Source organism: Adiantum capillus-veneris, chromosome 27 (genome assembly GCF_014529385.1).
Source record: "Adiantum capillus-veneris isolate H3 chromosome 27, ASM1452938v2, whole genome shotgun sequence".
Lineage (NCBI taxonomy): Eukaryota > Viridiplantae > Streptophyta > Polypodiopsida > Polypodiales > Pteridaceae > Adiantum > Adiantum capillus-veneris.
Window position 1 is genome coordinate 122,107,648 of NC_140957.1, and position 16,645 is coordinate 122,124,292.

The window sequence follows — 16,645 nt, forward strand, 5'->3', positions numbered from 1 at the left end:
CTCGACTTATGCGAGTTCTCATTATCCACCTACCTTAGGTTCCGGGCCCTCGGCGGGGACCCAAGGTAGTACAAACCAAGACCCAAACATAGCGGCTAGTGACTCTTCCTCTGACTACGACGTCATGGAGAGTTTCCCAATGCCTAATCCTGATAGCTCAAGCCAAGACATGCCATGGGCCCACGGTCCGGGCCGAGCGTGCTTAGCCGCTCGAAGGAAACCTTTAGTAGAGCCACTCTCTCCGAACATGGAGCTAGTGATGTAAATGAGGGGGGTGGGGAAGTAAATTCTCAATTCATGACCAACATAGACCCTATGCCCTTAGAGAATGTGCACGTGAATACTCCATCCACTGCACCCCCTGACTCTTCAGAACTATTTTCCTCTGAGGTTATATTACCTAATGGTAGAAGCCTTGCCGAAGTGCAAGAGGTTGAGCGATATATCATTGCGGCTAGGGAAAAGGAAATCGAGAGCTTACGCAAGGCGGATCAACAAAGAGAGTTAAAAGCAAAAACTCATTTGTCAATATCTTTGCTAGGAGAGCAATCGAGTGCTCCGAAATTAGCGACCACTAAGAGTCAACCCATAGAGAGCCACATTGCATCTAGTTCAAAGGACACCCCTAGCACCTCAAGCTTAGATGGAGCATTTCTAAATGAGAAATGGAAGTACGAAATACAAACGAAAACTATAACTGACCTATACACAGGTCACACCTATCACGTGGGTTGGTTAAATGTCCTACAATCCACAACGGGTGCTACTAGTGCGGAGGATCAACAACAAAGAGTTTGTGAGGTCATCCATGGGGTTATTGAGCTAGAGAGACAGAACAAGGGGATCCACATGCCTTCAACGGGTCTCATGAGATTCTTGGATACAAGGAAGGCTAAACAACTGACCTTATCGCAAATGGATACTCCCTCGGTAAGTCCGATGGATCCCCCATATGTTGTTTCGCCAGGGGTCTCAGTGCAATCTGAGCCAACAAGTGATAGCTTTACTTTTCCAAGTCTAGCTCATCTTTCTCTTTATGACACCATGGCTACCATGCCTACCCCAATGATGGGCATGCCAAGAAACATGCCATGGATCTCATTTGTTAGTAAAGCACCACTACATGGTAGCTCAATGCCTGCAACAGTACCTACAAGTGTGTACCAATCGTATATACCTATAGGTCCTCATACTCATGTAGTCCCTACCCCTCCCATTGTTTCAACTACCTATGCTCCACAACCACAACACCCAAGCTCTTATTTCCATGGGACCATACCGGCTAGCATTAACATGTCACATCCGACGTCTGCTATGCCTAGGGCCACACATATGAACTTTAGGCCGCCACATGGTGCAACTCCATACCAAACGTGGAATCCAAGGGCTTCCTATGCGCCAAGCCCAATGCCAATACCTACTCCACATGTCTCTGGAGCGCCTTCACCCACCCTGCTCACTTAGGTGACTTGGCAGCATTTGCTCAAGCTATCGGTCGATCTATTGCTGAGAATATGCGTAACACGCCTGATAGAGAACCTAGAAGTAAGGCAGTACAAATAGCCAAGCTCACACAAAAATTTAGTGGAGACGGGGATGTGAGAAAGCATATTGAAGTGTTTGCACAAATATGTGATTCTCTAGGAGAACACAATGACCTGCATAAGAGTAATGCTTTAAGCCTAACCTTAAGTGGGAAGGTAGGGGATTGGTATAGAACCCTAAGGGCGAAAGAAAAAACGATTTACCCTACTCTTAGGAGACTATTCTTGAAAGAATACATACGAGAGGGAGTGCTTTGGGGTGTAGCCTCTCACCTCCAGAAAGCCCAACGAGAGGAAGGAGAGTCGGTGAGAGACTTTATTAGTCGCTTGAAGCATTTGAATTCCCGTTGTAATCTAAATGAGCACTTCAATAATAATCAATTGCTTGATAGATTCATTAGGGGATTACGACATGAGGATATCTACAATGGTCTAGTCATTAGAGGTATCACCACTTGGGAAGCAGTCACCACCAATGCGATCCAATTGGAGGATAATTTAATGATTCAAGGAGAAAGAGTGTTTGTTGAGCCTAAATATATTAGCTTGCAAGCATCAGGGCATCAGCCAATGACCCTAAAGCCTATTGCTAAGGAGCCAAAGATATCTGAGATGAATTTAGCAGATCTCACCAAGGCTATTCAAGAGAGTCTTAGAGACAATCGTGCTCCGCAAAACAATCATATGTATCCAAGAAGGGAGAAACAATGGTGCTCAGTATGCTATGGACCGCACAGTACCAGTGAATGCCATACTTTTAGAGTAAAATTCAATGGGAACTGCAATGCCTGTGGGAGGTATGGTCATCAAGCTAAGGATTGCATAGTATTTAAGCGCTCGATGGCCAATAGACCAACCTCAGCATGGACAGACACATCTCGAGTGCTTGCATTGATGCCAGTCCCACCTCTTGAAAAAACGTCACAACACATGGTCCCTAGGGCCCAAAATGTTGTTCAAACAACACCCTTACCACCTCCAGTGCTAGGGCTGCAACCACCACATTCGAGAATCACTTCTGTGAATCAAGTGGGTTGTGAGTCATCTATTGCTTGTTTGGAAGGCTGTGAGGAAGATATAGATCCTAATATTGCCTATGGGATGGATGTGCTTGAAGAAAGTCCACAATACTACATGGAGGACTATTGGGGACAAGTCAAACATTTTTGTCAAGTAGCTTCTCTTGCTACAAGAGGCCAAAATATCAATTACACTGCTAAGACACCACCTCTTCAATGCTATGAGTGTGGAGGTCCACATCCTGTGGTGGTCGAGTGTCCTATTAGGCTACAAAAGAACACCACACTAATGAAAACTAATCAAGAGAGCACGTCTACAATGCCGATACTCATGTGTAATTGATGTGGCATAGATCATTTGATTGCCCAATGTCCAAATAATCCAAATGCACCAAAGATCATGCCATTAAACTTGATTGAGGTTACCGAGGAGCCATCACAAAGTACACCTGTGGTACTAGTAAACGTACTCACATGATCGATGCTCCAAAAACAAAGTTAGACCCCAGTTCAAAGACCAACATAGGGACTGGTGACAACCCCGTATATATGAACGACGCTGAAGAGGATCCTGATTCAGGTGAAACTATGGAGACCAAAAGAACCACTAAGATAGAAACCAACAAGGAAGATCTTCATGAGCCACAATGGCCAGGATCCAAGAAGAAGATAGGAACTTATCCAAACCCTACAGAGGAGATCGAGCAAGTCAAGCAATTAAGGAGTTTGGTAGAAGATACCCAAAGGGATCTAGAACCAGCACCTAGGCAGATCCGGATTACAGACACCGTGTTCCCTACGCAACAACAACCTTACAAGTCCATAGACCCTTAGCCATACCTAGTGTCATCCAAAAAGATATTGACTTAAAGTCATGGGAAAGTGGGCGTACTCACTTCTTGATGAAAAGAATGTTTACAGAGGGACTACCTGATCCTATCGAAGAAATGGAGATCCTATCTTCCCCACGTCAAGGGACTGAAGCCCAAAAGGTGCCGTTAAACATTGCCAAATTGATGGATTTCATGTCTTTAGAAGTTAGAACCACCATCATGTCCAAACTATATAAAGACCCTGAGCTAGTCTCAGCTCTTCGAGCCTTTCTCAATGGAGAATTAAATTTTGGGCTACCACAATTTGCACAGATGGATGGAGTTGGGGAGATGCCAATAGAGGAGGAACACTTAGATCCACAACCCAACCTAGATGAGAACCTTGTTATAGAAATACCTGTTAACAAGTTGGGAAAATACTTTGAGGGTGATGAATCCAATGTGACCATACCAATCACTACTAAGGGATTAAATGTGAAGGGAATCCTTGACGATGGCATTGGGGTTAGCATTGTGACTAAAACCTGTTGGGAAACTATGGAAGACCTCACCTTGCGACCACAACCATAGTAGTGAAGATGGCCAATGGGTCTATTGTTAAACCTATTGGGATGCTAGAAGATCTCAAGATCAAGGTCTTTGGACATAAAATAAGAATTACCTTCATTGTTATGGATTTCTCCAAGCACACTATGGCATCGGAGATGATCTTAGGATGTCCTTTCATGAGGGAAGAAAAAATGGTGCATGACTGGTCTAAAAACCATGTCTACTTGCAGTTCCAAGATTCTGTCATTCGAGTGGATCTTGTAACTGGTCTAGCACATCCTCTAGGAAACAGGTTTATAATTGATCATAGATTTGACACCACTGTTCACTCAGCCCATTGTAGTATTGTTACACGTGTTAAGCGGACACTGATGTTGGGGAAGATTCTCCTTATATGGATGTACTACCTGGGATGATTGAGTCGAACAATGTGGATTGGGTCCACCTAGCAGCAACCATAGACACTTGGAGAAATAGGGGGACGACCTGGGTAACACCTGAGGGGGATGAAATGCCACCACTCGTACCCTTAAATATGCTAAAAGCAATGCATATAGCTTCTGATGACCTACAATATGAAGGTTTGACTGGCATTGGAACCAATAGCGCCTCACAAGACTATAGTCCACACGATTTGGGGTTAGAATCATCAATTGAAATTGACCCTGAGGACGAAGAATCTGAGTTAAATCTTAGTGCAAATGTGGGGACAAACCATTCAGGGCCCAATGGTACCCTAGATGACAATCTATCCAAGGGAGTAGAAGACACAAGTAGCGATTCATCTTGTGACTCTTCACTGGAGATCGACCGTAATAAAAAATTAGACAAGAAGAATAAGAGATATAAGAGGCGACGATATCGAGCAAATGTGCGTGCTAGAATAAAAGAAAAGAAATCTACCGCAGAATGGCTTAATTATATAGGGGCATGTGATGCTCATCGAAAGTTGGTAGATAACTGGGGCGAATACCTTCAAAGCGTTATGTGGTGTAGTCCACAACCCATTGACATCGCACAACTAGAGGCTACAGAGAAGCCAAAGTTGAGTCGTACCATAAGGAGATGACAAAATCAAGAGTTAGCTCAACAACAAAAGGAATCAAAAGTGAAATCACAGTCCACAGAACAACCGAACCCCACAAACTTACACCCTGCATCTGAACATTTCAAATCCTATACCACAGAGGAACGCAAGGTTGTGTATACAAAGGCTCAAAGAAAACCTATCGATGGGAGCAATGTAGTCTATGACGGTCTAGTGATAGTTAAGGAAATAGAGTTAGCAGACCTGGGAGAAGAGTCCAAACCTATTTTCATTGCTCAAGATCTGACAAAGACTGAGGAGTGTGTACTTAAAGAACTTCTCAAGAAATTCAGGGATATATTTGCCTAGACATATCATGATATGAAAGGTGTTCCACCTTTCGTGGTGCAACACACAATCCCCATGAATAGCATGGCTAAACCAATTTAGAAACGACCCTACCCAATGAATCCTAAATATGCAAAAATCGTTCAAGAAGAGATTGAAAAGCTTGTGAAATGAGGATTCATATAACCTATTGAGCACTCAGAATGGGTGTCTCCAATAGTGATTGTGCCAAAAAAGAATGGGAAACTCAAAGTGTGCGTGGATCTCAAGAAGGTCAAAATATGGACTGGTAATGCTCACAAAAAAATGGCAAGTTTTTTCAGCTCATAAACGAAATTTGTGGATAGAAAACACTAAAAGGTCTACTTTGTATCTCTTGGAATGATTCATGAAAGTTGCTCACTTTATATTGGCTTGCACATGTCACATCTTGCTCATCTTCACAATCACAAATGACTCACTCAATCAACATCATAATCCAAAAGTAAGAAGACTTAACGTATTGAGAATAGTTTCAACTTACCATTTACAATATAATGCCCACTGATATACGCTTTTGCCACTGCAGGAATTACCATGCCACACCCCTCCTTCACACATGTGTCATTGGTGTGGAAAAGTGCATTGAAGCAAAGAGGGTGGTATTGATGCCTGCACTCTAACATGAAGTTGCCCACAACACACACCACCTCTAGATACTCTTGGCATGCAGCACACGTGCCAAACACATGGATTGTTTTGTCAATATCTACAAAGATGTATCTGTCAAGGAGAGTTGGCTTAGTGGTAAAGGTGAGGGGGTTTAAGCGCACCCACTATGGTTCAACCCCTGAGACATGTGGCTATGGGTGAGTGGGCACAATCCCGTAAAAACTAAAAATATATATGTAAAGGTGTATCAAGACACAAACGTGTCACATTACCAATCTAGTATATGTGACAACCTAGTATTAATGTGTATTGATGAGCGATACAATGATATAAAGAAATAGAGATTTAACTACCACAAATGAAATCTCTACGATGACAACATTAAACATGATAATTATAATAGTATGTAAAGTATCTGATATTAATATCACAAATCTTTTGATAATAAAACATCAAAAACAGTATCAAGAAACTATAAGCTAATTGACTAAATTGTTGAACTAAATTAAAGAAAATAAGTAAATTAGTTAATTAAACATTGATTAATATGGTTACATAAACAATGCACTAATTTCACGAAACATGAACTAGATTAAAGATAAATTCTATATTATTTAATAAAAGACTAACATTTACACTAATTATGTATATTAGACATGACCAAAGTTATTAAAGAATACTAGTCGAACTAAACAACTAATTAATCCATGAACAAAAATCTAATTAAGTTTGTTATTTATATGTGTGTTTTTTTTGTAAGTGTGTGTGTGTGTGAGAGAGAGAGAGAGAGAGAGAGAGAGAGGTTTGTGTTTAAGTTTGTTATTGATAAGTGTTTGTGTGTGTGCGTGTGTGTGTGTGAGAGAGAGAGAGAGAGAGAGAGAGAGAGAGAGAGTCCAAGGGAGGTTTGTGTTTAAGCCTCAAGCCAGTCTCGTTAAAATCGATCCAATGAAGGGGCATTTAGGGGCATCAAGGGAGAATATTTTTGTTACTTCTCCTCGGGCGTGTCCTATGGGGCATCTTCAAAGATGCCTCTAAATTTTGCCACATACTTATTACTGGGCTATTTATTATAAATTTGACGCACAACAATCACATTATGAACTTGTAAGAGCGCGAAAACGCGCAAATGGGCAGTGGCTGTGCTCGACAGTAATCCTGGAATGGGAGGAAGGCCGAGGACCTACCTGCAGAGTACTATGTAAGTGTTTTGCTTTAATGGGTCCGTCCCTCTTTAGCTCTTTTCTGCATGCATGCATGCATTATACACACCCTAATTGCTAATAATGAGGGCGTGCCATTTTGTGAACAGAGCTCAGCACTAAAACTGGCTCGGAGCTCAACCAAACCAAGCAATTTGTGCAGACAGGATGGACTTGCCCACTTCAGCAACCAGTAGACTCGCGGCTCTGCACCCTAGGTTTCCTACTAGCACTCGCTTCTGCATAGTCGGGGGAGGCCCTAGTGGACTTTCTGCAGCTTATGCCCTCCTCAAACTTGGATATTGCAATGTTACTTTGATAGAGAAATGCAGTCAGGTTGCAGGAATGTGCGAAACTCTTCAGTTTGAAGGTTGGATTTTGTATTTTCTTACGCTTATGTATCGAAGTCACATTATGATTTGGTTCTGTGTGATGAAACAAATTTATTCATTTGTTTGTATCTTAATCGCCACAATGTGGGGCTAATCATCACAAGTAAATTTATCACATCGCAGTACACTACTTGCTTTCTACTACTTATTGGGTGCCTTATCTTTCTCTGTCTAGGGTCATCTTATGATTTGGGCGGACAAGTGGTAGCAAAAGACAGTGCACCCACTATCATGGCACTGGCTTGTGAGATGAAGCTGGAGATGGAAGACATGAATGACCACAAGCTTGCCATTATCAACTGCAAGGATAAGAGCTATCAAGATTTGGATGTTGCTAGAGATTACATGTCGATGATGCCTTTAACTCTACAGCTTCAGGTAAGAACTGGTTCATGTTGTCAATCTTAGGCTGGGTTCAGACGGCGCAGTGGCAGAGAAGGGCTCACAAAGAAGATTTTCCACCCCATGTTCACACAACACGGTGGCAGCAGCACAAATTGCTGACGAACGCTGCAAAAATCGATGGCTTGCAAACGAGTTGCTGTGACTTGGAAGCCTGCTGAGTGTACGTGTGCTTGATGAGGGAGAATTGCCACTGGGAATCTGCTGCTTCTCGCGCAGGGGGGTGGTGGTGGTGTCGCCAGGGAAAAGGTGGTCCCGGTAAAGTGGAGCTGTTGGCTCATTCAATGGAATCTGCGTGCACAAGCCTTGCTTCTTCTTCGGCTGGCCTGTCTGAACCCAGCCTTAAGCAGATTGTTAGTTTGCTCTGATTGTTTCTCTTAGGTGTGCTTACTTTGATTTGAATAGGCACAAGCTCGAGTATCAGGCTTGACTGGAGTGCAGGCAATGGCCAGTCGAGCGAATGATAATGCTGCATTGCAGTTAGAGAAGATTGAAGCCAATGGAGATCTTAAGTTGAAGGGTTTGCCTCCTTCTGTCACTACCGGCTACACGGCTTCGGGATATGGATTTGTAGAAGATATGCCCTACGCATACCTTCATGAGTTCATCCGGACATCTATGTTTGGAAAGATCCAAAGGTTCAAAGCAGGCTATTCCACACTCTGGCAGAGTATTGCCGACAAATTGCCTAATGTGCAATGCAACTCTGAAGTGGTTGCTATTGAAAGAGCTCCCAATAATGACAGTAGCATCAAGGTTACAGTAAAAGAAACTCATCAATCATTGCTCACAGAGCTCGTTTTTGACAAATTGATTTTAACTGGAGCTATGCCTTTCAAAAGTAGGGGCACCACATACAGATCACCATCTACAAAAGCTAAATCTGGTGGGTCTCAACATAAACTTTCTTGCATTTTTGTGGGTGTATGTGATGCATGTTTGCTTGCTTGTGTCAAGTTATGCATGAAAGTTGGAGCATGTCCTGCACTTGTATGTTCCTGTATGAGAGTGTCATGTCTTCCTCAAATTTATAGTTCATTAGATACATGAGACAACTCTGATGCTTTAGATATGCTATATCAACCGACACTTAATTTTTTTTTTTTTTTTCGTTTTCACACAGGCAGTGATTCAAAGGAATTTATGAATTTAAGCACCAAAGAGCTAGATCTTTTTTCCAAGGTAAGAATCATAAAGTATTTCACCACTGTCCTGCGAGTAAGCGGCCTCGACCTGCCTCAAGGATTCTATTACTGTCGACCATATGTTGAAGATCCATTAACCATTGGTCACCCTGTAGCTATGCAACGTTTCTATACTGAGACAGATATCTATTTGTTCTGGTCGTATGGCAACTCAGTAATTGATTCCAAAGAGGTTACCGACCTTCTGTACGAGGATGTCAAATCAATGGGAGGAAAAACTCAAGAATTTATTCTCCAGCGCAAATGGGATTACTTCCCACATGTTTCTACTGCAGGTGATGGGCCTTGACTCTTGGACGTCAGTCAAAAAGCTAACTCGTGGCTTTAATTGAGCTTGCAACACTGATGGGTTCCCATTTATGCAGATATGAAGGCAGGGTTTTATGATCGATTAGAGAGTCTACAAGGGGAAAACAATACTGTGTATCTTGGGGGGCTTCCGGCTTTTGAGCTTACAGAGCGCGTTGCTGCATATTCCATCGAATCTATGGCCAAGCACTTTGGCAGTGCCTCACCACATTTGAATTATGTTAAGGTATGCTGGACTGGATCACTGTTGTTGGATATGTGTGTGTGTGTGTGTGTATACATACATACATATAGATATATATCTTTATACATATTTTTCTAAATAAGCGATTGCCATTTTCTTGCACCAATCAGAGACTGTTTACTCTTCCTCTTGAAGTTAAAAGGGAGCATGCTTTGCCAAAGGACCTCTCAGAGCGTCCTGGCATTGACAACTTCCCAAACTTCCCATCCCTTGATGCTTACTTGCATTTCTGGGCAAGTCATCCTGTTGTCGGTAACGAGGTTCTCTACACGTGGCTTGACAAAGAAGGCAAAGAGACAGACAAGCTCACTTATGCAGAGCTAAACAGCCAAGCTTCTATCATTGCAAGATATTTACGAATGTCCAAACATGGTCTCTCTCCCGGAGATAGGGTCATCTTACTCCATCCACCCGGCCTTCAATTCATTGTTGCCTTTTTTGGCTGTTTAAGAGCAAGGGTAAGTTTTGAGCTGATTGACAACGTTATCGTTGATTCTATTGCCAAATTAGTGAGATGGATCCTCAATGTTTACTGGTAACTTCACATTTTTCTACCAATGCAGGTGTTGCCAGCTCCTTTAATACCTCCTGATCCCATGCAGCGGCCTGGACAAGCATTAGAAAAAGTAACCAAGGTTGCTAAGATCACCAATGCCAAAGCTATTCTCACGACATCTTCTTACCACACAAGTGTAAATCTTGGATATTTTAAAAGCTTCTTCTCCAATAAACCCTCCTTGCCATGCTGGCCGAAATTACCATGGCATTGCACAGACACTTGGATTGCAAAGGGGAAATCTTTCTTGGCAAAGGTTTATCCTGAGATAGAAGATTGTGCTCCTCCTTTGAAAACTGTATCAATTCGATGGCTTGGCTCAGTAGAGTCGCAAAAGCAGGCATGCAAAAAGTCAACAACAGTATCCATTAACAATGTGGAAGACCCTGAGGATGAGCTGGAAGAATTGTCCATAGAAGACATTGAATTTGGCAAACCAAAACCCGAAGATGTTTGCTTTTTGCAGTTCACATCAGGGTCTACTGGAGATGCAAAAGGTGTGATAATAAGCCATGGTGGGATCGTTCATAATGTGAAGCTCATGAGGTCAATGTACAAGAGCACCTCTAAGACAGTCCTGGTAAGTTGGCTCCCTCAATATCATGACATGGGGTTGATTGGAGGTTTGTTCACAGCCATGGTGAGCGGAGGAAAAGCTATTCTTTTCTCTCCATTAACGTTTATTCAAAGGCCCATGCTCTGGCTGGAAACTATGTCTGATTACAAGGCCACTCACAGTGCTGGTCCTAATTTTGCGTTCGAGCTGTTGGTGCGACGGTATCAGCGTCATCCACCTCGCACCAATATTGACCTGTCCTCGCTCCGCTTTCTGATGGTTAGTGCAGAGCCTATCAGATCCAGAACATTGAAGGACTTTGTGACAATGCTTGTGACATCTGGGCTTCAAGAAGAGGTAATTGCCCCTGGGTACGGCCTGGCAGAAAATTGTGTGTTTGTGTGCTGTGCATGGGGTAGCCACCAGCCAATTTTGATGGACTGGCAGGGAAAAGTGTGCTGTGGTTATGTGGAGCCCCACCACAACAAAGAGGATATAGACATTCGCATAGTTCACCCAGAGACTTGCCAAGAAGTGCAAGAAGGAGAAGAGGGGGAGGTGTGGATCAGCAGTCCAAGCAGCGGACAAGGGTATTGGGACCAGCCTCAAGAAACTATGCAGGTTTTCCGAAACACTTTAACAGGAAGTTCTAGATACTACATCAGAACTGGAGACCTTGGAAGGGTAGTTGATGGAAAATTTTTCATAACAGGACGCATCAAAGACCTCATCATTGTTCAAGGAAGAAATATTTATCCTGCAGATATAGAGAAAACAGTGGAGGATTCTTGCGCGTTAGTAAGACCAGGCTGCTGTGCTGTATTGGGGATCCCGAAAGAGAGTCTAGAAGTCAAGGGAATAAAATCCCCCGACTCCTCCGATGGTGTAGGAGTAGTAGTGGTGGCAGAGGTCAGAAATGGCTGTTTGGTTGATAGAAAGCTAATGGATGATATCAAGGCTGCGGTTGCCGAAGAGCATGGGGTAGAGCTTGCTTACATTACCTTCATTAAACCTCGCACTATAAGCAAAACGACTTCAGGTAAATTACGCCGGTTTGAATGCATGAAGCAGTTTTGTAATGAACAGTTGCAAGTAGTGGCTAATTCTGCCTACATTGCAAACCAATCTACCTCTTCACCATCAGCACTCTGGTCAGCTGATACTAGTCCAGTAGCTGAGGCAACGTGGAAAACCAAGGATGAAATTTTAAACTTTCTTATGAAACTTGTGGCTGAAAAAACAGGTTTACACACCTCTTCCATTTCCCCTTCTGACAGCTTGACTTCATACGGTCTCCATTCCACTGCTGTAGTCTGGGCAGCACAAAAGCTCTCAGAGTTCTTGGGTGTTCAAGTAGCAGCTATTGATATCTACACTGCAGGCTCTCTTGCAGAGCTCTGTGACAATGTTGTAGCCCTAAACCAATCTGCCTCTTTACCATCGGCACTCTGGTCAGCTGATTCTAGTCCAGTAGTTGTGGCAACGTGGAAAACCAAGGATGAAATTCTAAGCTTTCTTACGAAACTTGTGGCTGAAAAAACAGGTTTACACACCTCTTCTATTTCCCCTTCTGACAGCTTGACTTCATATGGTCTCCATTCCACTGCTGTAGTCTGGGCTGCACAAAAGCTCTCAGAGTTCTTGGGAGTTCAAGTAGCAGCTATTGATATCTACACTGCAGGCTCTCTTGCAGAGCTCTGTGACAATGTTGTAGCCCTGTTGTGCAGCGTCAAAGCTGGCAGCCCTGATGTCGTCGATTCTAAGCAAGAAAACATGAACCAATGTTTTCCGCCATACGTGACTAAGCCACACGAGCTGCAACATTCTGGAGGTCTTAAGAAAAGCAATATCAGAGACGCAACATCAACTGTTGAAAGTGTATCATCTTATATGTATCCCTCTTGTCTGAGACAAGTTATCATCACGATTTTGCAGCTTATAGGGATCTTATATGCATCTGGAATCCTTCTAATACCAGGAATGGTTGTGTGCTCTGTATTCAAAAGCTTAGCCAGGACAACCACAACGAGATGGCTCTTGGTATTGGTGCTTCCGCTAGCTAGCATTGCTTATACTGTATTACTTGGCCTAGCAATTTCTTTGCTTGCAGTACCATTCTTGCAGCCAAATTATGCCCGAGAAAACTGCATGCCACTTTGGACAGTACGGTTTGTGAAATGGTGGACTTTGTATAGGCTTCAAGACTTTGCAACAACATCAGTAGCAAGTAACCTTAAGGGCACGATATACCTTGCATGGTGGTATTGGGCCTTAGGTGCTGAAGTTGGTGAGGACGTTTTTCTGGATACAACAGATATTAGTGAGCCGGCTTTGGTTACGATTGGTGATAGAGTCACTGTGACTGAAGGTGCTACCATACAAGCTCACCAGGTGTCAAGGGGTAATGTATGGTTTTCTCCTCTTTCTGTGGGAAGGGGGGCATGGATGGGACCCTACTCTTTTGCCAGTCTTGGGTTACACATTCCATCTGGGAAAATCACCGAGCCTCTATGCAAGACAAAGGGAAAAACTTCGGATGTATCTGCAATGCAGGTGCGGAGCAAGTTGATATTTTTTTAGTATGCATTCATAAATATAGTGCACTTTTGATGAATGTGGTGAAGCTGTCCTTCAATGGAGTTTTCATGTGTTGCAGGACCTTCAGCCAAGGCGCTTACTGTTTTCGTTCTCTCTATCCATTCGACATTTCTTGGGACTGTACCTTGTAAACCTTGTACTGACCATCTCAGCACTGCTTGCATATCCTCTTTTCATATGGTTAGAATCCAAGTTTTTCCAGCTTCCCCAAAAGTTTTTCTTGGAATCGGAATGTGTTTACATTGCATTGCCATTAGCTGCAGTCCTCCCATGGCATCTAACAATGCTGATTCCGCTCCTAACATACCAAGATGACCTAAGTACATTTTTCAAACTCATGGCAGAGGTAATTGACAAAAGAGAATTCCTTTCCCTGACAACTTGCTTCATAGGGACTTACGCAGTCTATGGTGTCATTTTGTGCACTATCACTTGTGTGCTGAAGTGGTGCTTAGTTGGTAAATGGAAGCCCAACAAAGACCTTTCTCCTAGCTCAAACGCCGGATTTCATCTTTGGTTGGTCCATCGACTTATAACCTCTGCACATACCAAGTTCGCAATGTTTTTGTCAGGAACTGAGGCTCTTTGCATATATATGAGAAGCATGGGATCCAAGGTGGGATCCATGGCTTCCATCAGAGGGGTGAATCCTCTCACTGACCCGGACCTTTTGAATTTGAATGCCAAATGCCACTTGGGCGATTTTGCCAAGATTATCACCAGCATGATGAACCAAGGAGGCAGCCTGTGCTCGCTTGAGGTTAGACTAGGAGCCCACAGTGTTGCAGGTGCTCATAGTGTGATACTTCCTGGCGCCACATTTGAAGAGCGGGTACTTCTTGGAGCCATGTCAGTTGCGCCAAAGGGTAGCACGTTGAAGAAGGACAGCATCTATGTCGGTGTGCAAAATGCAGTGAAGGTTCATCAGCAGCTTAATGGACAAAATTTCCCAACTCCAAATGGTTGGGTGCTAGAAACCCAGAATCATGCAGATGCAACTTTCCAAAAGCACCGTGCAGATAAAAGAGGAACCTCAACCCTTAGTTTGGGCTCTTTGAAAGGGAAATTGCAGGCGAGCATAAGCTTCCTGATCCTAGTATCTATTCAGGTAATACAGCCCTTGCTTCAAGTCTTAGTTCCCATCACCTTGCTAGTGGGCACGATGTATCCGTGTCTGCTCCTTTTAGGTTTTGTGGCATCAAGGAAAGGGACAGAGGTGGTGGTTGCGCTATTACCAGTAGCTTACGCCATCTTCGGCCTCCTCATGTCGCTCACAAGCATCATCTGCAGATGGGTTTTGATTAGATGGACAGAGTCGCAGTCCTCTTGTGAGCTATGGGGCTTTAGAACTCTGTTTGATACCATTTGGCAGTCTATCCATGTGATGACATGTATGAGCTTCCTAGAGCTGGCAAAGGGCTCTCTCTTTTGTGTGTTGTACTTCAACTGCATGGGAGCTTGCATAAGCATGCAAGGAGTGTACATGGACACATTGTATGCTCTGAATCCTGATTTGTTAGAGGTGGGGCCTGGAACTTGTATTGGCAGGAATGCTCTCTTGTTTGGCCATCTGTATGAGGGCGAGCGGGTGGTATTCAAGAAGGTTGAGCTGGAGGAAGGAGTTACAGTTGGCACGCGTGCCCTCCTGCTTCCTGGAGTGAGGATGAAGGCCTTTTCTCAGCTTGAACCCCTGGGACTTGGCATGAAGGATGAGGTCATTGGCTCTCTTTAAGCTTCCCAACAACAAACTACTACTCCTACCACTTCTAACTTGTGCAACAAGTTTCTTAGCCATATAGCTAGAAGGATTTTGCGGTTCTAGGCACCATTGATCGAGTTGATTGCAAAGCAATTGTACAACTCACTCATTTACAACTTCCACCTACATTGCAAATCCTAATTCCATTTGCATAGATCTTGTTCAGCTTTTGATACACCTGATGCAACAAACAACTTGACACATGCTCCCACTCATGTAGGTTCATGTTCTCAACGAAGAATGTACTCCACTAAATATACATAGAATTTTGTTTTTTTTTACATCTGAGCATATCACGGAGATGACTCTCATGCATTTAGTTTAAAGTTCAAAAGACCATCCAAACCCTTACAACAAACACAATAGCAATTTTCCTGTTGCAGGTTGCAAATGCATAAATAGCTTAACATCGACTGCAGAATACACCTGTCTGATGCCCAAGCAACCAACTTCCAGACAAATAGCTTTTCTCTTGTGGAGCATTTCAAATCCCATACATCTACTAATCTCTGATTCCACCATTAAGCTGTCCTTCTAATTTGTTACAAGTTATTGCCTTCGAGCCCAACTTCCTCATGAACAAAACAGTCTTGAGATTCTGCAAATTTGACAAGCTCCATTGAGGTCCTTTCTATGCATAAAAGTGGCCCTGTCTTTAAGCAAAGGAGTAGGAGAGTTTTAAACAGGAATCTCCAGAAAGAGAATTCCTTGTCTACCAAGCCCTGTCTTTCTAAATCAACTTGGAGCAGGCAAGTAATCAAGAATCGACCAACACACAAGTGAAAATCTTATTCTAATTCAACCAGGGCTTGTGTTTACCACCTGGCTGGTTAGACGCCATTAACAGTAGCAACAATTCGTTATTTTAAACGATTGGTCCTGGGGATTTTCTCGTTCACCATGCCATTGCTCTAGGTTTACACACCACTACACTAATTCACTACACTAATTCTGGTGAAAGGTGCATTAGATGCATGCGGATCTTTTTTTGTGTTAGCCTAAAACCCATTTAAGCTCATACATTAGCTATGATATCCCAACACACAATATCAAAGGACTCTAGTCGCAAAGTCTTGATCGCGGTTCATCCACGCTATAGCTACAGAGTACTTTGTCAACGTTCACTACTCCATCTAGTGAGACACTACCCTTGCCACATCGTAGCTTAGAGAATCCATGAAGTGGCCTTTGGTGGCAGTGTTAGGATTTGAAGGGCAACATATTCTTTCAAAAGATGGGTTGTAGAAAAATGCACCCTTCCCTATAGAAGGGTCTATTTTCAGTTTGCCCTTCCAATGAGAAAATTTCGCATAATTTACAAGGCAAGATACTATATTTTGTCAATGAGTATAACCAATATACATATAGATATTGTAAATGAGCATTAATATATATAAAATGTTTTTTAATTAACCCTTCCATTGGCATGCATTCTATTTTTTCACCCTTCTCTA

The 16,645-nt window shown here is 43.0% G+C and overlaps 1 protein-coding gene across 1 annotated transcript; it reads left to right on the forward strand.

Annotated features, from left to right (window-relative positions):
* The first annotated feature begins 7,084 nt into the window (after positions 1 to 7,084).
* On the forward strand, positions 7,085 to 16,174 carry LOC147422675 (uncharacterized). The gene is made up of 9 exons (XM_086503514.1): positions 7,085 to 7,169; positions 7,281 to 7,540; positions 7,738 to 7,940; positions 8,370 to 8,850; positions 9,088 to 9,444; positions 9,535 to 9,704; positions 9,833 to 10,180; positions 10,286 to 13,387; positions 13,491 to 16,174. Exons 2-9 carry the CDS (start codon positions 7,339 to 7,341, stop codon positions 15,162 to 15,164), a joined length of 6,537 nt encoding a protein of 2,178 aa, XP_086359640.1. The 5' UTR covers positions 7,085 to 7,169; positions 7,281 to 7,338; the 3' UTR covers positions 15,165 to 16,174.
* Positions 16,175 to 16,645: the final 471 nt, after the last annotated feature.